Source organism: Vulpes lagopus, chromosome 2 (genome assembly GCF_018345385.1).
Source record: "Vulpes lagopus strain Blue_001 chromosome 2, ASM1834538v1, whole genome shotgun sequence".
In the NCBI taxonomy this organism is placed as follows: Eukaryota; Metazoa; Chordata; class Mammalia; order Carnivora; family Canidae; genus Vulpes; species Vulpes lagopus.
In genome coordinates, this window is record NC_054825.1 from 144,166,838 (window position 1) to 144,192,748 (window position 25,911).

Sequence of the window (25,911 nt, forward strand, 5' to 3'; positions counted from 1 at the left end):
TCAGTCCTAGACGCACCTCTCCGCCGAGAGGCCGCGCTGACTGGCAGGGGGAGAAAGTAAACAGAGTTGAATCACCCTCCCCGCTGGCCAATGGGAGGGGGTTTGGGTTGTGACGTGATGGGATTCTGCGAAATTGTTACTGAGCGAGAGAATGCCGGAACGGCGCGGACCCGGACCGGCCGGAGCAGGGGCTCGGAGGGCGCCCGCCGACGGGCCGCGGAGCGCGTCCTAGACCCGGCGCTCGCTGCGGCCCGCGCCCCCCGCGCGCGGGTGCTCGCGTGAACGGGACCCGGGGCTTCGGCTCGACGGAGAGAGGCGGCGGCCGAGGGCGTGTACCTCCGTTGCAGTTTCCTCTCGCAGCGCCTCGGGGGCGTTTTCAAGCGAATAAACTTGCGGCCGCCACGTGTGGCATCTTTCCAAGGGAGCCGGCTCGGAGCGGCCGGCGCGCCCGTCGGGGGGACTCGCGCCCGGGCGCGGGGCGCGGGGCGCGGGCGGCGGCGGCGGCGGCGGCGGCGGCGGCGCGGCGGAGCCCGAGGCCGTGGATGCTGCGTGCGGAGGCGCTGCCGGTTACGTAAAGATGAGGGGCTGAGGTCGCCTCGCGCTCCTGCGAGTCGGAAGCGCCCCGCGCCCGCGCCCCCGCCCCCGCCCCCTTGGCCGCCGCGCCGCGCCGCGCTCGTCGTCCGAGGCCAGGGCCGGCCGCGCCGAACCTCCGCAGCCACCGCCGAGTTGGGCCGCGCCGCCGGGGCTGCCGCCGCCCGCACCATGTCCGCGGCCGCCTACATGGACTTCGTGGCCGCCCAGTGTCTGGTGTCCATCTCGAACCGCGCTGCGGTGCCGGAGCACGGGGGCGCCCCGGACGCCGAGCGACTGCGGCTCCCCGAGCGCGAGGTGGCCAAGGAGCACGGCGACCCGGGGGACACCTGGAAGGATTACTGCACGCTGGTCACCATCGCCAAGAGCTTGTTGGACCTGAACAAGTACCGACCCATCCAGACCCCCTCGGTGTGCAGCGACAGTCTGGAGAGTCCGGACGAGGACATGGGATCCGACAGCGACGTGACCACCGAATCTGGGTCGAGTCCTTCTCACAGCCCCGAGGAGAGGCAGGATCCTGGCGGCGCGCCCAGCCCGCTCTCCCTCCTCCACCCCGGAGTGGCTGCGAAGGGGAAACACGCCTCCGAAAAGAGGCACAAGTGCCCCTACAGTGGCTGTGGGAAAGTCTATGGAAAATCCTCCCATCTCAAAGCCCATTACAGAGTGCATACAGGTTAGCGGCGCCCCCACCCCGCCCCGCCCCCACCCCGCCCCGCCCGGCCCGGCCCGGCCCGGCCCGGCCCTGGGGTCAGTCCACCTCCGGCTGGGCAGCCTTTCTGGGCGTTAAGGACACCACACTCGGCCTCGAGGGGGCCAGTATTTTGGATCAGGTGCTGCCGTTTGACTCTTTAAATGACTGAGCCGCGGAGGGACGGAAAGCTCCCCGTCTGCAGGAGCCGCGGGGCGCCCTAACCTGGCAGGCCCGGGAGCAGCGCCGAGGGCCGGCCCCCTGCGTGGCTTCGCCGGGAGCGGGGCCGCCCCTCCCCTCCGCTCCCGCCCCGCCCCGCCCCCCCTCGCAGGCTCCCGCACCCCACGGCCGCGGGGCCACCCCGCCCGGGCACACGCTGGCATCGGGGAGGTCAAATGGCGCAGCTTTTATTGGACTCTCTTGTGGGATTGCAAACCTGGGGAGAAGCAGTTTACGGGGGAGCCTTTTAGGGATGACTAAGGACTCATTTAGCCCTGTGCTTGCTACTTTTTCAGGGCTTGCCAAGGTGGTTTTAAATTTGGCCCAGAGTCCCCCAGGGAGGTTTAAAATAACACTGCTTCGGGCAGCAGAGGAGTTTGATCAAGTGATGGTGGAGGGGTTAACTTCATGACTAGTTAGCCTTTTTTTTTTTTAATGAGATTCCATAGCTGATTCCCCACCGCCGCCACCACCGCCACCACCACCACCATGATTGGTGGCACCCTGCGCCCTGAACAGTCAGCGAGCCAGGAGGTGTGGTCCTTGCCTGACATCCAGGCTCCCTCCTGCAAGCAGGGTCTCTCCCAGGACACCAAAAGGCAAGGGCTGGCCCAAGGGATGTGGCCAGAAAAGACATAAGCAGGTTAAGATGGGCTTTGGAGGCTTCTGGAGATTCTTGGTCAGCCTTGTGCTGGTTCTGGGTAACACACTCAGAAAAAGTTGGAAAGGGTTGGGCCATGCTATCTCCACATCTTTAGTAAAGGTTCTGTTACAACTGCTGTTCTGATAAGGAAGCACAGGACTTGATCTTTTTCGCAGAACTTCTTTTCCCTCCATCCCACGCGATATTTAAGAGGCTGTTGGAGTTACTTAGCAAAGTACTGTCATTCTTTGGTGTAATTGTCGGTACACTCAAGATGAGGCCCTGGGCCTGTGGTTTGAGAACGGTAATTGGTTGGGTTGGGTTGGTTTTGCTCTTTCAGAGGAAGGCCACGTAACTGCATGTCGGGTTTTATTTCCTTTGGACAGTGCTCCTTGTGGAGGTGGCTGCTGGCACAGGAGCAAAACTGACTTTCCTGCGTGGTTCCTGCAAAATCAGGTTCTGTTTGGGGTTGTCCTCTTAAGTTGCCATCAAACTAGCACAGTTGACAAAGTTTGTGTCTGCAAGGCTGGGGGCAGGCAGATGTGTGCCTGAACTGGGGGATGTGACCTTTAGCGTCACTCCCCCCAGGGTGAGGTAGGGGTATATCAGCCCCAGGGTGTTACTCACCAGCAGCTGTTGGGCGGGCCTGGCCTTGTCAGCCATGTTCCCGGGGGTTCACTTCACCCCGACACCCACTGCCACCTTGAGCAAAGGCACTTTCTCCTTCAGGGAGCTGCCCGCTCGGGTGGCCGGGGAGGCCTGCAGGGTTTCTGTGGGCGTGGGCGCTACCTGAGTCTTCCTGTCTTAGAAAAAAGGATTCCTGGAGACGTGACCCATTCAGCAGAGTGATTTTTTTTTTTTTTCTCGGCCATTTATAGAAATGGCTGCTTATGTGTGCGTGCATGCGTGGTGCTCTTTAATTCTCCATAAGGCAAGCCGGCCCAGCTGTTCCAGGAGAACCTTTTACACAGTCAGGAGTGGAAAACCGAGTGAAAATGTTAATCCCATTTTAAATGCTACAGTCGGTCTTCTGAAACTAGGGATATGGTGATAGCAGGTGTCTTCTTTACGTTTGGGGGGCTCTGTGACACCAGGACGTGGTTGCACAAAAACCTCGTCCTCTGTAAATATTGTGGGAAGCATACTCCTACTGAACTAGGGATGTGTGAAGGATACTCCAAAGAAGAGATTTCTAGGTCTTGTGCATTTGGAAGTTGCAGCAGCTTTAAGTTGGATTGTCTTGGGGGGTAAAGCGGGGGGGGGGGGGGGGGAGTGAGGTAAGGAGCTTCCTGGTTTTTTCCAGAAGGTGGATCCCAGATAGCCCTTGGAATGTCTGCATTCTATGAAGCTTTTAACAGCTAAAATTCCAGCCACACCCCCCTGCTCTGTGTGGCCCTATGAGAGTCCTTCCTGCTGCTCACCCAGCTCCTGGAGCCTCCTCCAGCTGCCACTTCCACAAAACCAGTGGCTTTAGAAGTTGAGTCATTTAAACAAAATTGCATTTCATCCAGTGCAGCTACTTCCGCAGTATCCTAAGAGAAAACACACTTTTGAGTTGGGTTCTCGTTTGTCCTATTGTTTCCCAGGTGGGAGAAACTTCAGCAATTTGGAATTCCAAGTTTGCAAACTAGACAGGCCTGCCGCTGGATTTGCTTCGCAAATTTGTTTGGCTTGGCCAACACAGAGTTAATAAAAATGTGGTTTAGTTACTAACATCTAGAAATCAGATGATTCGTCACAAATCCAGAGTTCTGGCTTCTCTGGAAAAATCGATCCATCTGGCAGTACTGGGCCTGAAGTCCTACCCAGCAACAATTGGCTTGAACTGATCATTCTTTACTCGACAGTGCCCTTTATTTTAATCATTTACATCATCTCTTTTGGCATGTAATTTTACTATCCTTCTTTGTTTGACCCTCCGTTTCTTAATCCACTGGATAGGCTATTATCACCCAACTCCTCATAGGTTCTTGTACAAAGATTAAATAACATAGGCAAAGCACCTAATAGGATTCCACGTACAGAAAGCCCTCAAGAAATTCTGCATCTTGTAGCTTGTGTGTGATAGAGAGGGTATCCTCAAAATCAGGAACCAGGATAAACTTATTTTTAAGTAGTACGTCAGTTTACATTTTATAATACTAAGCTCAATTTGCTTTTCATTAGCCTCTGGGTCAGATGTTCCTCTCAAGTAATGTGCCTCTAAAGTTTAAGAAGCAGATGCACGGTTAATCTGAAAAATGCCATAAACACATTTGGTTTCGTTTCCAGACTTTGGGGACACATTAGAGGACATTCATGGTAATGTTTCAGTTTAACAATGGGACCCATTAAGAGTACTTGGCCGGAAAACATGTGGGGCATATGTATTTTTTTAAAGGCAAGCGGTTTTAAGATTATCCTGTCACACCTGCCCCACAGAGCCACAGCCATATCACTGCCCTTACCTGTGTGCCCGTGTGCACACAGAAGTCCTCTCACAGCCCCCACATCCACACCTACACACACACCCCCCATCTCAGAGCACATACCCCAAACTAACTCCACAAATACCCACTCACTGTGCAGACCCCCTGCCACACCCACGTCTCTCCATGAGCACTAAAAGAGTTTATCCTAAGTTTCCTGATTTTGTGGTCACCTTGAATGGTTATGTATACTGAGGGGGGTAATCTTTGGGGGAAGGAAACAACAACATCCAAATTCCAGATCCAGGTCTTCAGAACCAGCTGGTGTAGACTCATGCAAGGTTGACATCCTAATGGTAGAGACCTTAGGCTTCACTTCCATGCCAAGTGCCATTTTTCTTTCTTTTTAGGACTCAAGTCAGCTCTCCCCAAGTAGTGACAGTGGGTTGAGCTTGAGGATCATGGTTATATCACTCGAGTTCTACAGAAAGGGTTTTAAAAATGACACTTATTTTTTTTAATAGAGCATAAGGACGTCCGTGTAAAATAAGGAGACACAAGAGTTGCAAAACCCTCAAGAGCAGTTGCTTCTGTTTTTCCTCATCCAGCTTGAACATTTCCCTGGGATACTTGAGAATATCTGGCAGAAGGGATCTGGAGGGCCCCTCACCGTGGAAGGTCTCCTCCAACCCTGGAAACAAGTTTTCTGGACTCTTCAAGAATGTCCCTTCAGCCAGGACGTTCCTTCCCTGAGACCAGAGTTTGAAAGATTTTGCTTATGCAGGTGCCAGGCCTGCCCTGAGCCTCTTGTACTCATCTCCCTTAATTACTGCAAAAAGCTTTAGAGTCAACTGTTTGGTTCAGGAGATTGTGCCATCAGAGGTGTGAGAAAGGATCCACTTCCATTACCCGGGAGGCAGGGGTTCAGGGACAGGGCAAGGTCTCACTTTGGCTGCAGGCCCCAGGCTGGGGGCCTTAGCTCACAAGTGGCCTCCGGGCAGGCTATTCATTAGCCCATGCCCAGTTCTGTGACTTTCTCTTCTCTTCGTAAGTAGAACGGAGGCCTTTGAGGAGACATTCTCTCTGCTCTGTTCTTCTTTCCCTAGGACTCCCCAAGTGATGTGGATTGTTGTATTTCATAACCTGACACGCTTCATCCAAAATAGATTTACAGCTTAGCCTGAGTGGGGTTTGCACGGGTAACTGTTTTTCTACTCCCCCGCGCCGCCCGGTTTTCTCTCCTGTAAGGAAACCCTAGTCATTTTTTTCCCCATAATTCTCCGCCCCTCACATGACATCTTAGTGCCACTGATATACTGTAGAGTGGTTTACGTATTGCTCCCCTTGAGAAGGCCACAAACCACTGTAATAGCTAAGACTTTTTTCACCTGCCAGAGATCCAATTTTTGCCCCCTTGAGGCAGTATACACCCCAGTCCCCAGTGAGACTGTCTAGACACAATCTCATGTATCCTGTCAGGGAAAAAATGACAGTCTACATTCAAGAAGAAAGCAAAGAGCTACAGATGGCTTCTAGCTGTAGAGGATAAGAGGTTTCTAAGGATCGCAAGGTTGGACTACTGAAAGGATTGCTTCTGGGTTTCAGGCAAGAGGTTAACACCCTCTCTGTTCCAAGGGAAGATGGCCCAGATGGCTGGCTGCCCCAGCCCCAGCCCACTGCTAGGATCTCACCCTGGGGATTGGGGTCTTTGGTGGTCGTGGTGGGGCAGGGGGAACCCAATAGCTCTTCATTGCCAGTCCTCAATGTAGGAAGGACCCACTGCTCCTCTTCCTCACTTCCCTGTCCTCAGACACCCTCCATCCAGCTGTCCTAGCAAAAAACAAAGTGGGGTTGCCTTAGAAAAGCTGCTGCTGCTGGCAGGGTTATTATTTCACAACAGAAGATACACACAGAGTGGAATTACAGGGTGAAAACGTCATTCCCCTAATTTCCCCCTCAGATCTTGGATGAGTGGTGAGGAAAGGGGAGGGGATGAGTGGGGCCCGGCGTCGGGAGGAGGTAGCAGAGCAAATATAGGGCTGTTTTGATGGCAACACCCCATTACCTTCAAACCTCCAAGTGAATGCTTGGATTCTGAATGTAAAGGTCAGATTTACATTCTTGTCTCAATTGTTGATGCTTATTCCAAGAGCAAATCATTCTGCAATGTCTGTGGGAAATTCCCAGCCTGAACTTCCCAGGGAGAACTATCATATGACATATTGGGAAAGTAGCTGACAGTGGTCTTCCTTAAGTTCATTGGGAAGAAAAGTGGGTGGAAAGGTTCCAGTGTTCATTCTTCTAGGAGCCTCTGAAACAACATGGCGGGCCCTGGTTAGAGACGACTTTCCAGGCCATTGGTTTGATTTCTGAATGCCTTATGATTACCAGTATTCTTGACTTTCAAACAAACACACACACACACACACACACACACACACACACACACAAACAAACAAGATAAAACCAGCTTTGTCATTTTCGTTAGTCTTGACTTCCAAATTTTTCGGGTTGTTTTTTTTTTTCTTCTCCTCTTGGCTGTTCTCAGGCTTGGAGAAAAAGCTTGCAGCCTTCCAGGCCTCCCCCACATCCGACCCTCCCACCTGATCCTAATGTTTCTCCAGCAAGCCCAGCGCCCACTGAAGAACGTAAATTAGTGCCTAGTAATTGGTACAAAGGCACTTTCTGTTTCTATGCAACACTCGCAAAAAGGAGGGGCAACAGGAAGGGAAAAAAAAAAACCCATAGATGGTTAAAGGGAAAGAAATGGGATCCTCTGCAGTGGTCTCTGAGCAAGCCTGTCTCTCGCTCCACCCCACTTTTTGTTAGGAAGCTAGTCCCAGGTCTAGGCCATGACCAGAGCACTTGGTGGCAGCAGTTGTTAGCATCAAAAGAGTAGAATTTGGAGATTGGAAGTGACCTTGAGGGGTCATCACATCCATCATTTTGCCTGTAGAAGAGGGTCTGGCCACCCTCCCAAGTATCGGGTATTGTTCGATTGAAGCATGTTCTCTTGGAGGGTTTGGAAGCAGCAGCACCGGGGTTGGGGAGGCTGGCCGGCTGCCCTGACAGCCATGTGACTTTCGGCCCAGAGCCCGATCTCCTGGGGCCTGGGTTTCTTCAGCAACACAAGAGGGCGCCCCGGACTCTATAGGGCTGTTGAAGACTTGCTAAAAGCCCAACCCAGGTTGGCCCACGCAGAGACCTTCCCTCACAGTGAATTCTTTGCAATTCTTTGATTTGAATTCTTTTCCCCCACCGCCTCCTGAGAATTCCAATCTGTGGTTAACATTTTTAAAATCCTGGTTTAAAGAGCTGCTTCACATTAACCAAATTAACCAAGCGAAAGGGCAGAGGTGGAGTCAGAGGGAACCTCTGCCCTTTTATTATGGGAGCAGCACACTGTGAACCAGCCCAAGGCCAAGTGCCAGTGAGATTTCCTACTCCGCCCTTCCTGGAGCCCTCCTGAAACTTTAATACCTTTTTGGTGCATTAAGGCCAAGAGTAAACATTTGTCTTATCCTGGCCTCAAGCAGTCCCCTCAGCAAATAATAGGACTCACATTATTATTCATAGAGAATGCCTTCCCCTCTAAGGGAGTGAGGTGCATCCATTTTTTATGCGTGGGATCTTCCAAGGCATTCGTTTCCATTTGTGCTCCAAGCCAGTGTTTACCAAGGTACACTGACAGGCTTCCCTTTGAATCTGGGTTCATCGTGAGGTATGTTAGCCTCTGGAATTCTGAGATGTGAATGAACGTCTGGATCTGAAGTCCAAGGATTCTAGAGCTGCAAGAACCAGCTAGCTCACTGTCCAAGCCTGGGTCCTCTGGATGTTCGAATTTCTTTTTTTTTTTTTGTTTAAATAAAATTGAGAATGATCACAAATTTGAATAGGAGAATGGAATTCATCCCTGATTGAGCCTTTTTAAAAAGCGAGGACATTATTTACGTAGATGAAAATAAAGAGAGGGGAGCTTAAGCCATGCAAAATTAATGACAAGGATTTGAAATGCAGGCAGCAGTATTTTGTATCGAACAAAGTGTGAACATTTTTCCAAGGCAAGCCTCTGTCATTTTAGAAGTGAGTGCCTCCCAGAGTTGACTGGACCCAAAGTGGGAACCAGTAGGGTAAGCAGTGGACAAAAAGCTTTGCAGACATTTCAGAACTGGAAAGCATTTTATAGATCATCTTGGTTCAAAGAGAAGGAAAAGAAGGTTTCCCCATCTCTCCCTTCCAGGGGGCCGGCTTTGATGAGGAAGAGGCAGTTGGAAGAGTGTGTAATGGGGAGACCAGCCTACTCTAAGGAGCCTGAATGCACGGCATCCCCAGGAAAGGCCTTTGCTTCAGTACGGAGAGCAATCCAAGCATGGGCTTCGGGGCCCTCAGACCTGAGCTGTGTCCCACCCCGGCACTCTTGTATGTTGAAAACTCTCTGAGCCTCAGTTTTCTCATCTGTAAAATGGAGTTCAGTGATTCAACTGAAGTTGCTCTGAGACTTAATTCAGATAATGCATTTAAAGCATTTCGGATAGTATCCTCATTGACCAAGAATTATAATTAAAAATAATTTATAGGTGTTGCCCAGAAGCTTTTGAGGTTCCTAGAATTTTTGTGTGCAATTCCAGAGCAATCCAGCAGCAGCTCATTCATTGAAAGAATATTGGGTGACTGTTACATGCATAGAGCTGTGCTAGATGTTGAAAGCAGGCACTGTGAACATTGTGAATAATAGTTTAATGGAAAATTATTAATATTAGCAGTAATAATAATAATAGAAATAGCAATAACATCCAGCATTTATTACATGCCAACTTCTAACCTAAATGGTTTATATGCATTGTCACATGTAAGCTCACAGAAGTCCATTGAGGTAGGAAAGTACTCTTATTTTATAGGAGGAATTAGACTTGGAGTCAGTTATCTTAATCCAAGTTTACTCTGGAATTTCCTAGTATCTTTCTAGCTGCCTGTAGTTCTGCATGAATTGTTATTGATCTGAACCCCTGGGATCTCCACCAGTGGGGAAAGAGACCCCATTGTCTTGCATGCCTCTCCTGGACTTGGCTCCCAAACCATCAAACCTTAGCTCTCTGTTCTTGTGTTTTAACTCTGGCTTGTGGCTGGTTTTTATGAACCTTGGTTAGGAATGTCTACAGAATTCTTGAACTCTGACCAAACCTCTCCAATATTTTCTAAGAGCTATTCAGAAGCTACTTCCTTCCAATTGAAAAAGATACCAGTTCTGAGTGCACAGCTATATGAGTTAGGACTCTTGGTCGCAGGCAACCGAATCCAAACTTGGACCAACTCAGTAAAAAAAAAAAAAAAAAAAAAAAGTGATTGGTTCAAATTACCAACATATCTGAGGTGGTTCTAGTTTCTGGTGTCTCTGGATTCAGATACTCAGTGTCGGGCTCTCTCTCTGGCTCAGCTCTGCCGTCCTTTGCTTTGGCTTCATTCATGAGCAGGCTGTCTTTGGATGGTGGTGAGGTGGCCACCACATACCAGACTCCCAGCCTGCCGTTTCAGCCAGGAAAGAAAGTTCTTATTTCCTAATGATTCCAGCAAAAGTCTCAGGCTTCCATCTTCATTAACTGAGTTAGAATTTTGTGGCTGTCCCTGAACTCAATCACTGAGGCATGGCTAGGTCATATTGAACCTCTGGGCTTGGGGTTTGAGGGTCACTCTCCCCGCCAGAGTGGGAAAGGGGTGTTTTCCATGAGGAAACGCAAGGCGTGCTATTTATTACCCAAAAGAAGCAATGGATGCCAGACAGGCAAAACCAACAGATACCCCCTCTATCTGCCACATAGAACTATAGACAGGTTGTTCCAAAAAACAGAGGTTTGACAAAAGGAGAGACAGATTATATGATAGCTTTTCTTTTTTCTCCCCTTTGAAGAGAAAAGGCTCGGAGCTATCCCTGGAGTTTACCCTAAAAGACAGGCCACTAATGCATGTACTAAATGGCCTTTGCAAAAGATAGATTATTTCAACACGAAGTTCTCGTGTTCAGGCTCATGTCTCAAACCTCTTCAGTGGACATCCTGGAAGCCAGTACCCAAAGCCTCTCATGGAATGAAGTTAACAGCAACGGTGTGGTAACCAGCACCATTCACTTGGTCTTGATTCCAGTTGTCTGTCCATTTTAATGCCCAGGAAAATGAATTGTGTTTACATGAATGTTTGTCACCCTGGATGTTAGTAGATAAAGAGCTCATCTTTACAAAGATGGGCTGTTTATATGACAGTTCCCGTAGGGATTCTGGAGTCTATTTAGTGTGTGTAATGCCCAACACAAACACCCTAATAAATTATCAGAGGCAAAAATTAGCTCTTAAAAATAACTTCTAAAGAACACATTAAAATGACTTTAATTCCTGTGCTGCCATAATTCTACAGTAGCTTTGTATCATTGCCATTTTAATGAAAATAAGCAGAATGACAGCCAAACAGCTGGCTCTTCATCTCTTGAGTTACAAATCATACCCATGGCCAGCCAGAAAATGCTTGTCTAGTGAGCATTATCCCTCTGAGGTGGGGGTCCCCAGCATAAAGAGACATGGGCTCTGCCCCTGTCACCTAATGTATTTCTTCTCCATGTCCCGCTTGCTTCCACATGTGAAGCACTGCCCAGGAATGCCCATCCAGGGGGGCCGGGGGAGCCAGGTGGGGGACTGCATGGTGAAGGTCGGACACTTCAGCACTGTCAAATGTTGTGGTCTTTGGTAACAAACCCCAGGCAATAGGAATCAGTGGCTCCTTCCATGAAAGCTTGAAAAACTGTCTGACGGTGGCCCACATGGCATGTGGTCATCACAACTTTACCGTGGTGTGAGCAGTGTACAGAGGTTGAGCCCAGAAGGGAAAGGCTGGCATCGCGTGCTGGAGAAGCATCACTAGTCACTCAGAGTCACTGCGAGTGCCGCAGCCTGGCTGGCAGGTAGAGTAGGCATTTTTCTAACCAGACAGCAGTCTCATCTATATTTTTGTCTTTTGCCCATTGCTTGATCTGTGCCAAAGGCGCCAGCTCTCCGGATGGTGGTTGCTCCCAACAGGAAGCTGTGGACGCCACATATAATTGTACCTAAGTGCACAAATGGAAAGGTTATCCTTGTGTTTGCTAAGGATGCTAAAAGTCTCAGTAGCCCTTGCAAAGTAACCCGTGTGCATTGGACACGGATTTTCCAGTCGCAGCCGTGGGGTGTGCAAAGATGTAACTGTCAATAACCAGAACTGAGTTCTCAAGTGCTGCCCCTCATCCCCCACCCCTCCACTCTCATTTGTACTATTGGTGGAAAAACTTTTATCTTGAGTCCTATTCAGGGTCTCTCTGTCACTTATCTATTGAATTGTTGTCTTCTTTAGGTAAATATTTGCAAAATCAGGGTTCTCTTTCCTTCTTCCTTTGCCTTTCTCTGGGAGTGATCTGGTGTTTGGTAGGCAAGAAATGCACTTTTTTTTGGCATCATGGGAGGGCTGTCGATGTTACACACCATCCTTTGACCTTGATAGTGTCCCCTGGGGTGTCATGCACTAGCTTAGGTCTTGGTCCTCATGTTCCGGCATCCTCTGCTCAAGAGGACCTCTAGACCATGGCTCCAGGTGGTAGGTCCTTGCAGTCTGTGACTCGGGACCCCTGTGGCATTCTCCCAACTGTGTGCTCATGGGCTCAAGAGCACACAGTCCCTTTCCACACCCGACATTTGGAAGGGTAAGGCTGGGAGGCATGCACACAGCCCCTCCTCAGTGTGGCTGCCTGACTCTTCAGGTGCCCTGGTTTGTGTGGGAACTTCCCTGGAGGGGCCGGTGCAGACTCCAGGCCAGGCCAGGCCACAGTGGCCACCCCCCAGGACTGCCCCCACGTGTTACTAACAGGACAGTACAGAACACAGGGCACTTGTTAGGGACCTCTGTGTCTGTTCATAAACCCCACCCCTCCTGCCTCTCTCTATGGCTCAGGTCTCAGTCAGCAGCGCTGGCCAATCAAGAGATTTCAAGGACTTCAGGGTCTGCTTTCCATTTTTAAGACCCTATTTTGGAACTTAATGCTCAGCAGCACCTATTTGTTTTAAACTGTAAATGCCCTCCCTGAGCCAATCCATCGGGAAAGAAGGGCCTGGGAGTAAGAAAATGAGAGAAAGGTGTGGTAGAAGGCTCTCTCTCTCCATTGAGTTAGGGCCTTTGCTCTTCTTTCACATCCAGTCTTGTCTTGTGCTCCAAGCCAAGGAAGAGTTTGAAAACCGGTTCTCATCTATGTGTGTCCTTGGACAAGTCATCGGCCATCTAAGTTGGCTTTATCTGACAGGTTTGACAGGTTTGAATTTGATGGTTATAAAAGTTACCCAAAATGCAAAGATGCAAAGAATCTATGTTCTTAGGATAGTTTTGCCACTCAACATTTATATCCTGTTCAATGCTTAGTGGGTCCACTTATTATTTCTCTTTCCCACAAACAGCTGAGCAGAAGCAGCATAGTCTGGGGTGGCAGGAAGAACGTGGGAACCAGCTAATCTAGGCCTGGACCTGGCTGTGTGGTTGTGGGGAGGGCTCTCGACCTCTGCCAGTTTTAGAGTTGCTGTGATGGGTCCGTATCCCTGGGACTTCAGGACATTTCTCTCGCTAGGTTGAGAACCCAGAGCCAAGAATCTGTTGTCCACCGTCTCTCCTTCTGAGGTCCCAGCACATGAGCTGTCTCACTGATCAGTTGAGGTTGGGGACACACAAACAATATTCAGACAGGCTTGCTCCCTAGACACCAGTGTGCTGCAGAACAAGTGCTATGTGGCAGATGTTACTGACACACACCCACTTCCCAGTTCAGAACCTAAGGAATGGGACAGGCTGCTTTCCACAGATAAACATGGGAGCCAGGAAGTAAAATCTCACATTCAAACTCTAAAATGACTCTGTTATACCAACAAATCAAATATAAAAAGAAACCCAACCGCAAGAGGGACTCTGAGAGGGGCCAAGAGCAAATGGCAATATAATGGGATGGCATTCAGGCAGGATTATTCTTTTAAAGCCTATGAAGTGCTTTTATTTTTTCAGAGCATCTGCATGTGTAGGTAGAAATATTTCTGGCAAACAGGAGACTTTTGATTTTTCTTTTGCCTTTTGACTTCTTGATTTTTGAGCTCATGGTTCACTGGAACAATTTATGCAGGGAGCTGTCGAATTGTTTACTTCCAGAGATGGCCCATGTACCTCCTCTGTCAAGTGCACTGTGCTTCTGCACTTGAGGATCATGGGCATGAAAAATAGAGCAAAGGCTCACATTTTGGACCTGCATGTCAGCCTTACAAGACATGATAATGAACAATGGGATGAGGGTGCCGAAGGTCTGGGGTCAGGGCAGGTCTGTGTGAGTCTGTGTGGATGCTGGGCTTTGCACCTCTGCACATGCTTGCCCCGCTGCTTCCCAGTGAACTCACCCCCTGGTTGGGTAGCATTGCCATCACTCTGGACAGATTCCTGTCTGTCCTCATAGGGGCCATTCTCCCTTTCGCATACAGAAAAAGTAGGAGTCGGTGGGGAGATGGAGAAGTGAGAAAACAGATGAGGTATGTTCTGAAAGCTTCTTTCTAACAATTTGTTTGAAAAGGAAACAGAGTGATACTCTTTTCTTTGGTCTTAGATATCCGGAGTGTTATTTCTCAATAGAAAGGAAATACCTGGCCCCCCATCCTCTATGAATATATTCTTGATCGAGAATGATCAACCCATTCATGGAAAATTTTAAACTTGAGTGCATCAGTTTCCTTTGTTTTGTATAAGACTTTTTTCTGACTTTGTCTCATAAAAGAAATTTGTATGTGACTGTTTTTAAAAAATTAGAAAATATAGGAAAATTATAGAAAGTGTTACTCTTTATCCCCCCCCCCCAAAAAAAACACACACCTGTAGATAGCTGCTGTTCATATTTTATATATATTCCTCTAGGATTTTTTTTCTCTCTATAGATGTTGCACGTACATAAATATACAGTGGATTATACACTGCTCTTTTCACATCTCTGGGTATTGCTATGGTTTTTCCATTTCATTCTGTAACAATCTTAGCACCTTTGTAACAAGTACATACTATTCCACTGTATGGATACATTACAATGTATCAAACCAGTTCTCTACTGTTAGACAATTAAGTTGTTACCAAGTTTTAGCTTTTATGAACAAAGCTGGTACCCCTGTATACTTTTTTGTTCCTATCTAATTACCAAAAAATAATTCCTACAGAAATATATTGCCAGAAATCCCTACATCAATTTCAAGTTCCACCAACACAACAGAGGTCTATTTCCTCATGGCTCCACCAATAATGGATAAACTTTTTTTTTTTTTTTTTTTTTAAGTAGGCTCCATGACCAGCGTGGAGCCCAACATGGGGCTTGAACTCACAACCCCTTGAGATCAAGGCCTGAGCTGAGTTCAAGAGTTAGATGCATAACCAATTAAGCCACCCAGGCATCCCATGTGCACTTACTTTTTAACATTTTCACCAGCTTGATAGATACTTCATTGGTGTCTTACTTGGCTTGTTTTGATTACTTGTGAGATTGAATATATATTCATATATTTATTTATTGGCCATTAGTATTTCTTTTTTTTTTTTTTTTAAGATTTTATTTATTCATGAGAGACAGGCAGAGACATAGGCAGAGGGAAAAGCAGGCTCCCTGTGGGGAGCCCAGTGTACAACTCCATTGCAGGACCTTGGGACCACAACCTGAGCCAAAGGCAGGTGCTCAACCACCAAGCCACTCAGGTGCCCCATGCCAGTAGTATTTCTTATTTTATAAATTACTTATTTTCATCCTTGTCCAATTTTATTAAATTGGGTTATTAATTTTGATGTGTAAGTGTCCTTTTCATATTACAGATTTTAACCTTTTGTCTTGTGCTATATAATTTCCTTTATTAGGTTCACCGTTCTGACTCAAGTTCTTTCGCTTAGGTATATTTTTACTATATAGAAGTTTAAAATTTTTTATGTATTTCAAAACTACTCTTCAAATAGGATTTTGCCTTTGGTTTCATGTTGAAACAGTCTCTCCCCATTCCAGAATTCTAAAAATAGTCACCTATATTTTCTCTCACCTCTGTGGTTTTATTTTTTACATTTATGTGTATAGCTCATTTGGAATTTATTGAAGGGAATGGTATAAGGTAGGGATCCAGATTTAATTTTTTTTTCTTTTTAACCAGATGTCTCTGCTGTTTACTGAATTTAACATTCATTTCTTCATTAATTTGAAACACCCCATCCCTACCGAGTCTTGGGTTTATTTTCAGACTTGACTGTTCCACTGAGTTGTCTTTTCTTATACTGGTCTCACACTATCTTAATTATTGCAGCTTTAATCATACATTGTAATAACTGGTATTGCAAGTGTTCACTTATTGTTGTTCTATTGCAAAATTTTCTTGGCAAGTCGAGTATATTTATTCTTCCAAATTCACTTTGGAATAGTTTTGTCAAGTTCAAGAAAAAAGAATTTCCATGGTATGTGTTAATTTCATAGATGAATTTGTACAGCATTCCCACATTCACACCATTGAGACTTACCATCCAAGAACATGGGAAATATTCCATTTATTCAATTTCTTTTATATCAAGGTCTAAAGATTTTCCTCATGCAGGTCTTGAACTTTTATTGTTAGGCTCATCCTGACTGGCTATGGTTAGCATATAAGAAACCCATTACTCTTTTGTATATTTACACCTAAGAATGCATTCGTTAATTTATATTAGCTTTTTTTTTTTTTTAGGCATTTCTCTAAGACTTTCCAAACAAGTCTGTATCAATATAATTATGATCAATATAATTCTTATATTAACTTCCCCTTCCAATGATTTACTTCTTATTTTGTTATCTAATTGTCCTCACTGGCATTTCCTGAATAATTTTAAGTAGCTGTAGTGATGGAGACAGTGTCCATTCATGCCTTGAGCTTGACTTTAATAGAATGCTACCTTTATTTTACTATTGACCTTGCTGAGGAAAAGTGTCCAATCTGTATTTTTCTGTCTTATTAAGGAATTATTCTTCTGTTTTCCTAAAACCTTTTATTAGGGATGGATGTTGAATTTTTCAAGGGAAGATGTGGGGGGGGGAGTGAGGATAGGTATATTTGCCTGTTAAAAATAGAGAATCATATATGATTTTCTAATATCAGATTTTCCTTTTATCTCTGGAATCCTACTTCCTTTTTTTCAATAAACAAAACCCATTATTTTTTTTTCCTCAAGAAGCAGCCCTGATTTTGTATACTGGCAAGAAGCTGTGATTCTTAATTGGTATTTTTGAATTCTGTTCTGAAAAGGAGGCCTCAAGCCCTTAGATTTGTTTTACAAGATGGAGTTACTTTTGCTAGAAGCAATGGGAGGCTCAGAGTTTGTATTTGGTTAAGGTTAGCCCGTTTTAGACTCTTCCGTGGAACTGTGGGTTGGGATGGGATGGGAAAGAGAACCAGGTAGGGAAGTGGGTATGGGAGATCTGTGTTCTCAGCCTGTCTGAACTCAGGGCAGCCTGGAGGAGGTTCAGTATATCCAGGCAGCAATACCCACACTGTCGTCTTTCTCCTTCCATATGGAGAACTCACTACTTGGCATTGTCCACCAATCACCAGGTAGAGTGGAGGCTCTTTCTTAAAAGCAACGAGCCATCCTTTGTGCTGAGTAGGCAAGCGCCTAGCCAGCAGGCTTTACTCCACTTCTCTTGAACCCTTTGGAGGCCCAGAGACTTCTGGAGGCCTGACCTGTCTCTGCAAAGAAAGTCTTTTACACACCAGGTGCGGTCTTCAGTAGCCGTTTTGATCAAGTTTATTTTACACTCTGAGCCGAGTCTGTCAGCGAGAGGTGCTTAGCTGGTTGCTGAAAGGGGAGGGGAGCGGTATATAAATAATGAGAACGCAGAGGAACTTGTGCTGTTAACAGCTCTGCTCCAGTAAAGCAAGAGTTTATTGTGTCACTGCCTCTGGGTATGTTTTCCTGTAAAGGCCAGAAATAAAACACTAGTACATTCCTGTTCTTCCCCCGCCCCTCTCCCTTGGAGGATGGTAACTCTCTCATTAATGCTGAAGACAAGTTTAAAGATTCTTTAATTGGTAGTTGCTTTGCCATATGATTTGTTCGGCGTGAAGAAGGTTAACTGTTCTTCTGTGGGCCTTGGCACTGAGCTGAAAGGCCTGACTCGATTTTCTCTTGGGTACAGGATGAAAAGCCAGCCACAGCTTCTCCAAGACCTCTCTTTTCCTCCTCTGCCCACAATCTCTCATCCCATTCAGCCTTAAATTCTTCCTTCTCTACATATTTAGCCATTCCATACTTTCTTAGGTACAAAACATGTGTCATTTTTTACATGCTACCTTATTGTGTGTCTATTATTAACTAACATACCAAAGTAGGTGGTATGCAGACTCTTCACTGGGTTAAAGAACTGAATGGCTTCAAAGGCCTACAAATTTTCAGTCCCCAAGAAGAATCCAGCCTTCCTGCAAGCACACACATTGTTTGGCTGGCACAATGCTTTATAAAGTGTTGAATTTGAATGCCTTTGAGGGGACAAAGCACTGTCCAGTTGGCCATGGATTCCACTACAACCCATGATCTAATACAGCTGGCATTTCACCCATTTTTCATTATGTGTCTGGCTCCTGAAGACATTTGGATTTGCAAACTCTTGTATACACCAGGTAAAAGTTCAAATCCTCAGGTTGAGATCATGGGTCAGCCAACTTTCTATGCAGGACCAGGTAGCAAATCTTTTAGACTTTGTGGGCCATCCATTCTCTGTTGCAACTGCTTGACACTGCTGTTAGAGTAAAAAGCAGCCATAGGTAATAATATATAAACAAATGAGCATGACTGTGGTCCAGTAAACTTTGTATATGGATGTGAAAATTTGAATTTCATCAAACTTTCTCCTATCCCAGAATATTATTATTATTTTGATTTTTCCCCCTAACGATTTGGTGAAAGCCAAAATAAGAATGGTATTTATACCATTTTTAGCTCCTGGACTTTACAAAAATAGATGGTGGGTCAGATTGGGCCTGCGGGCTGTAGTTTGCTAAACCCCTGATTTAGATCACTAATGTTTTTCCAAAGGATCCGAGAAGAATCAAAATGATCCTGGAGCTTTTACACTAGCATTTCACTTCCAGGTAGATCTTTTTTTAAATGCTCAGAAACTGTAAGGTGGAATTACACAAGTTATATGAGTCTAACAAAGGCTGCTGGTGGCTCTGATTTGCTCTGGGCTCAGTAGGTGGCCCTCTCTTCTCTGAAACAGGGATAAAGATGCTACTACGTCAATGGTAGCATCTGGGTTAGAAGCAAGAGAACAGTCACATGGTGACAACCATGAGGAGCAGTGAAGACAGTAGAGCCAGAAGCTAGACTGAAGGTGAATTCAGTGGGAAGGGACCCTGATTACACTTGAAACCTACATAAATCATCATAAATACTTAATGGTTCTGTACATACAGCTGATTCAGGCTGCATGGTAATTTTCCATCCACTATCTCTTCTCTAAAGCCATCTTCCTAGAACAGAGGGCGTGTCTTCTTTCATTCCCAACCTGGAGCATAGCCGAGTGATCTTCTGATCCATCTTTCCCACAGTGGACACAGATCCACTCCAGTAAATTAACCTCCTCTCGTGACTCACTTGAAAGAAACATGTGCCAGTGAGTAAGCTAAACCACATTACCAGTCCTCCATGAAAAATCGCTCTGATGAGTTTTTGTCCTAACAAGCACTGAGAAAACACTGAGCCTTTCCTTTTCATCGCTTTTCTCACCACCAAATCACAAAGCAGGGGAGAGAAGGCTTCAGCCAGTGTGGAGAGAGCAGTGAGGGTTGTTCCGTTTGGCTTGCTTTGGTTTGGTTTTATAATTCATCACTGTGTGAGTTCTAACCCTTCATTATATTTTTTAACATAACATATTTAAGAGAATATTTCTCCCATAGACCTTTCATTGGAGTTAAGAGGACTTGGTTGCAGTGTAATTCTGGAAGAGACAGGAGTTGTCTTCCCCCAGCGATCTAGGAAACTTCTGAGCAGGCTTTAGTCATGTGAGCAACCTCGGCTGTATGTGTGCACACACACACACACACACACACACACACAATTTAGGCATTTACTAAATGCTTGGTGATATAAGTAGTACAAAAATCATTCATGATGCTGTCTTCATCCCAAGAGGCTCAACCTTATTGTGTTGTGACAACCTGCATTCCACGTTTGTTCCAAGTTCTGAACCATGTAGAAAACTGTTTGATCCAGCAGAAGTTGAAGTGTGGTCTCCAAATTCCGTGTCATTGAGTTTTTTCAAAAGTGTTCAGTTTGAAGTGTGGTTTCTTCTTGTTTAGTTTTGGGGTTTTTTTTGGCCCTCTCGGAGTCTTTGAGCATCCTCTTGCCTCATTAACCCCAATACCCATCCACCTTGGGTAGGGCTTGGCATTCACGGGTTTGCTGTTGCCTTTGCTGGTATGGCTCTTCAGCCCCCTGGCTCAGTGAGGGTTCGTACCTAAACCCACGTATAACGAATCTACTAATAGAGATTTGTATTACCCATACTGGGTTTCCCATAAGAATAAAGAGATTGTACAGGGCATGATAACCATGGCTCTGCTGAGAGAATAGCAAATAAAACCTTAGCCATGTGTGGACTGTCACAGAAATGACCGAGCTTTGGTTTTGTTCTTATGATCAGTATTTCTACATCTCTGGCATGAGGTAGGAGACACTAGAAGGAAAGGATGAATAATATGTGGATGACTCAGATGCACTGCAGTGGACAGCTCTCAGCCTTTTGAGTTTCTGGGTTCCAGGAAGGTGGGAACTGGAGTGAGAAAACATGCACTCCTCACACCTTCCAAAGGAGTGTCTGGAGAGTTCTGTGGAAGGCAGGAGCCTGTGTGCCCTGGGTCTGTAAGGCAGCAGCTTTGGGCCGTGCTTGAACAAGGTGAGAAGAAGGCAGCCAGGTGCTCACAAGAAGGGCACACAAGACTCTCTTATCATCAACAGCTCCTTATGCCTTTTTGCTTGTGTGTGTCCTCAGCAAACATGGCCATAGGCCCTCTCCTGCCATGGCAGAGGCCCTCAGTGCTAACTCGATCACGTCTGGAGGGTGAGGCTCAGTCGCATTTTAATAAAGTGGGACATGAAGACACTATACTGACTCTGAGGAGAGGAGCCGCAAAGGAGGGGGTGCTGGCAACACCAGCAAGTGCTAAGCCTGTTTCCTCATCTGTGAAATGGGCCACCTCCACAGGGTGTCCTGTGAGAATTCAGTGACAGGATGCCTTAGCTCTTACTATATTAGAATAATGTTAATTTCTTTGTATGAGAAATATGAAAGAAACCGGGACTGCTTAGTCTGAACAGAGATTAGAGAGAGAGAGACATGATAGCTGTCTTCAGATATTTGAAGGATTATTATGTGGCAGAGGAAACAAACTTGTTTTTTGTATAAGACAGTATGACTTGGGGTGCCTGGCTGGCTACATCAGGGGAGTGTGTGACTCTTGATCTTGGGGTCTTGAGTTTGAGACCCACTTTGGGCATAGAGATTACTAAAAAAAAAATAATAATAAGACAATATGACCTAAAATATGGCCTACACAGGAGGCACTCTCCGTGTCTCTAAAAGTGTTTGTTACTGAGTTTGTTACTGAGAACTGTTTGTTCTTTCCTGTGGCTGCTGGCCTCCCTGTCACCAGACTGGGTCAGCCAGAGGCTTGCTGGCCACAGCACTCAGGAGCTCAGGGGGAAACACCTGCTCCAGGTGACAGCCTGGCTGGACTAGCCGCCTCAGTCCTGCGGTGCCGGCAAATCCAGCAAAGGGCTAGGGCTTCCCACTCTCCGGCTTTCCCACGGAACCGATGGAACCAGCAACCCCGTAGAATAACCACCACCACCACCCCCTCCCCCCAAATAACAGTACTTTCCAAGGCTGCTGGGGATCCAGTGGGGATCACATATCAGGTTCATGTGCCCGGAGAACATGATTCTCCCAACCGTCCTCACGTATTCACTGGCCAGGTGTCCCCGAGTAGGTGGCTTACAGAACAGAAACGGATTGCTTGGTGTGGGAGGCTGCAGCCCCAAGGTGAGGGAGTCGGCGGCACTGGTTCCTTCTGGGGTCGCTCTCTGTCCCCAAATGCAGCGCCCCTTTCTGAGGTCCCCGGGGGTGGGGGGTGGGGTGGGCAGGATGCCAGCACTGGGGATGCAGGCTCCTGGTCGGGTGGGGGGGGGTGATGGTGGCAGGTGCGGGGGGGGGGGCGGTGATGGTGGCAGGTGGGGGCGGGGGGGGGGGTGATGGTGGCAGGTGCGGGGGGGGGGGTGATGGTGGCAGGTGGGGGCAGGGTGGTGGTGGTGGCAGGTGCAGGCGGGGGGGGGTGATGGTGGCAGGTGCGGGCGGGGGTGATGGTGGCAGGTGCGGGCGGGGGGTGATGGTGGCAGGTGCGGGGGGGGTGGTGGCAGGTGCGGGCGGGGGGTGATGGTGGCAGGTGCAGGCGGGGGGGCGGTGATGGTGGCAGGTGCGGGCGGGGGGGTGATGGTGGCAGGTGCAGGTGGGGGGGTGATGGTGGCGGGTGCGGGCTGGGGGGGTGATGGTGGCAGGTGCGGGCGGGGGGTGATGGTGGCAGGTGCAGGCGGGGGGGGCGGTGATGGTGGCAGGTGCGGGCGGGGGGGTGATGGTGGCAGGTGCAGGTGGGGGGGTGATGGTGGCGGGTGCGGGCTGGGGGGGTGATGGTGGCAGGTGCGGGCGGGGGGTGATGGTGGCAGGTGCGGGGGGGGGTGGCAGGTGCGGGGGTGTGGCTGCGGGGCACACACTGGGCCCCCAGGTGAGAGGGCTGTGTGTGTGCCCCCGGCCCGGACGGTGGCGGCGTGCGCGACGCCCTGCCTCACCTGCGCCCTGTCCCCCCGCAGGTGAGCGGCCCTTCCCCTGCACGTGGCCAGACTGCCTTAAAAAGTTCTCGCGCTCGGACGAGCTGACGCGCCACTACCGGACGCACACGGGCGAGAAGCAGTTCCGCTGCCCGCTGTGCGAGAAGCGCTTCATGAGGAGCGACCACCTCACCAAGCACGCGCGGCGCCACACCGAGTTCCACCCCAGCATGATCAAGCGCTCCAAGAAGGCGCTGGCCCACCCCTTGTGAGGGGCCGCGCCCGCCGGCCGGACTGCGCCCCGCCCCGCCCCGGCCCGCCCGCCCGCCCGCCCGGCCGCCGGCGGGACCAGGACGCGCTCCCGCAGCGTCTCCCCGAAGCACAGCGCGGCCGGACATCCGAGCCCGCACCTGGCCCCGCCGAGGCAGCTCCCAACGTCTCTGACTGTTGGAGGGAAGGCAAATGCTTTTTTGTTTTTTCCCTCTCTCTCTCTCTCTCCTTTATTTTTTCGGGGGGGGGGTTAAGGGGGCCGGGGGGAGGGGGCAAAGCCCAGACTTGGGGGCAGGATTTTAAAGATTGGACCCTGGTGTACATACGTGCGACCCGGTGAGCGGACCTGCGGCGTCCCGGGGTGACGCTGGGCCCCTTTCTGCTTGCTGTCTCTCTCCAGAATTGTTTTCCTACCTTTTTCGATGTAATGACGAGTGTGCTTCGGTTTCTTTAGCAAAAACCACTCTCTTGAATCACGTTAACCTTTGAGATACAAAAAAACAAAAACAAAAAAAAAACAAAAAACACGCCATAGCACAGCTGTCTTTATGCAAGCAAGAGCACATCTACTCCAGCATGATCTGTCATCTAAAGACTTGAAAACAAAAACAAAAACCACAAAAAAAAAAGTTACTTATAGTCAATGGGTAAGCAGTCTGAATTTATACTAATCAAGACAAACCTCTGAAAGGTTACACTAAGTACAGAACTTTTAAACCTTGCTTTGTATGAATTGTACTATTTGAACATAAGCTGCACTTTTATTTTCTAATGCAGAGGATGAATAAGTTAAATACGTGCTTTAAGGTAGAAGCAGACATTCTGTTTGGAACCACGTTATAATCTGCTTTTTTTTATATATATAGTATACACATTTCCCTATGAAATCATGGCAGAGATGGGAGGGCAAAATACATCCGACAGATGCTGAAGGAGGAGGAGGGTAGTATTTAAAAAAAAAATCAAAAAGAACAAACAGAATTTTAACTCTATTAACTTTTCCAAATTTTCCGATCCTTTTAGTTAACATCACCTTACTGTTTTAATGCCACGAAGCGAGAGGGTTTTGACTCTGTTGGGTTTTATTTGAATGGGTGCAAAACAGTAACCTGCTCGGGAAACACCGATTTGGTGGAGAAAAAGGTGTGTTGGTCTCCTGCCCGTGTTCCTACAAACTCCCACAAACAGGTGCAAGAGTTATGTAAAAGGAAAAGGGAGCTGACATGTGAAAAGAGAAGCCTATCCCTCTGTAAGTAGGGAGCCCCAAGGGAATATACCATGATGATTTCCAAGGTGACTTCAGCACGGTCCCTTTTGGAAAACGAGGGTACGCGGAACGCGTGTGAATGAGAACACATCACTGTACCTTTGACATCAGAAGCCTCACCACTAGATATCTTATATCCAGGTGTCTACAATGGCCTAAACCACTACATCCATAATATGCCATTTACCTGAAAACTTAAGTTTGGCCTTCACGTGGTCAGAACAATGAACTGTTTTCATAGCGAAGAAGAAACCTCAAGTAAGAGAGTCAGCAGTGACCATGGGAGAAATGTTTACATTTTCTTTTGTCAGAAATCATGCTTCCTGACAATTTTATCCAATATATAAACCAGGGAGCTATGGTGCACTCTCATTTATACACGTGCTGTAAGCTGTGTCGTGCAAACGTTGGGGGCCTCCCTGAAGGTGAACTCGTGACTTCACCCGACACAGGCGCATTTCCAGTCCAGAAGCAGTGTGGGCTCCTACGGCAGGCGTGGGTCCTGGCTGACTCTGACTTCCAATACAATAGCCATCACTAGCACGGTGTTATTTTTTTTTTTGTTTGTTTAACCAACGTAGTTGTATTAGTAGTTCTATAAAGAGAACTGCTTTTAACATTAGGGACTGGGAACAGTCCATTGAGATAAAAAGGAAAGTGTTTTCTCACGGGAAAACATGTCAGGAAAAATAAAGAACACTTTCTACCTCTGTTTCAGATTTTTGAAACGCTTATTTTAAACCAAATTTTAATTTCTGTGTCCAAAATAAGTTTCAAGGACATCTGTTCTTCCATACGAAATAGGTTAGGCTGTCTATTTCTTACTGAGCTCATGGAACGGTCCTGCTTGTGATCCTCTGCACGCTGCCTTTTAGTGAGTGAGGAGTTTGGGGTTGCCTAGCAACCCACCAACTTGGACAAACTCATCTTCCCCTCACAGAAAGAAATGAAGGAAAACCAAGCAAAGTCAGTGAAAGACAATCTTTGTAGTTTCAGGAGTAAATCTATATGTGGCTTTTGTCCAGCACTTACTTAGATGGATATAAATGCAGCAACTTGTTTAAAAAAAAAAAATGCACAATTTACTTCCCAAAAAAAGTTGTTACTTGCCTTTTCAAGTTGTTGAAGAACACACATTTGATATTCTCTAATATGTTATAGTAACGTAACGTATAAACTCAAGGCTTTTTATTCTTCGTGATAAATCCTGTTTTAAAATGTCACGAAACAGGAACCAGCATTCTAATTAGATTTACTATATCGAGATATGGTTCAAATAGGACTACTAGAGTTCATTGAACACTAAAACTATGACGCAATTACTTTTTATATTAAAAAGACCATGGATTTAACTTATAAAAATCCAAATGCAGGATAGTAATTTTTGTTTACTTTTTTAACCAAACTGAATTTTTTGAAAGACTATTGCAGGTGTTTAAAAAGAAAGAAAAGTCGTTTTATCTAATACTGTAAGTAGTTGTCATATTCTGGAAAATTTAATAGTTTTAGAGTTAAGATAACTCCTCTCCTTGGTTAGGGAAGAAGAAAGCCCTTCACCACTGTGGAATGATGCCCTGGCTTTAAGGTCTAGCTCTACATCATGCTTCTTTTGAGAATTATATTTGGTAGCCATATTACAGAAATTGATTAGTTGTCAGTTTGCAGGTAGATTTAGCACAGCGCTCATCACTCTGGATAGATTGAGATGTTCTTTCACAACAGATGAATGATCTGTAACACTGTAAGATACTGATCTTTACAACTGTTTAATCAGTTTTATTTTTGTACAGTATTAGTGACCTAAGTTATTTTGCTGTCCCGTTTTTGTAAATCAAATGAAATTATAAAAGAGGATTCTGACCGTAGGTATTTTGTACATATGTATATATGTTGTCCAAATAAAAGTAATAAATGACAAAGA

At 47.1% G+C, this 25,911-nt stretch overlaps 1 protein-coding gene across 1 annotated transcript; it reads left to right on the forward strand.

The window, feature by feature from the left end:
* The first annotated feature begins 56 nt into the window (after positions 1-56).
* Positions 57-25,911, forward strand: KLF9 (Kruppel like factor 9). The gene is made up of 2 exons (XM_041740268.1): positions 57-1,267; positions 22,496-25,911. The coding sequence occupies exons 1-2, from the start codon at positions 763-765 to the stop codon at positions 22,723-22,725; spliced, it is 735 nt and encodes a 244-aa protein (XP_041596202.1). The 5' UTR covers positions 57-762; the 3' UTR covers positions 22,726-25,911.

Bases quoted from the DNA above. Each gene is read 5' to 3' on its own strand.
- KLF9 (XM_041740268.1), top strand. From the start codon at position 763: ATGTCCGCGGCCGCCTACATGGACTTCGTGGCCGCCCAGTGTCTGGTG. The intron at 1,268-22,495 runs GTTAGCGGCGCC...GTCCCCCCGCAG, and splicing joins CCATTACAGAGTGCATACAG to GTGAGCGGCCCTTCCCCTGC.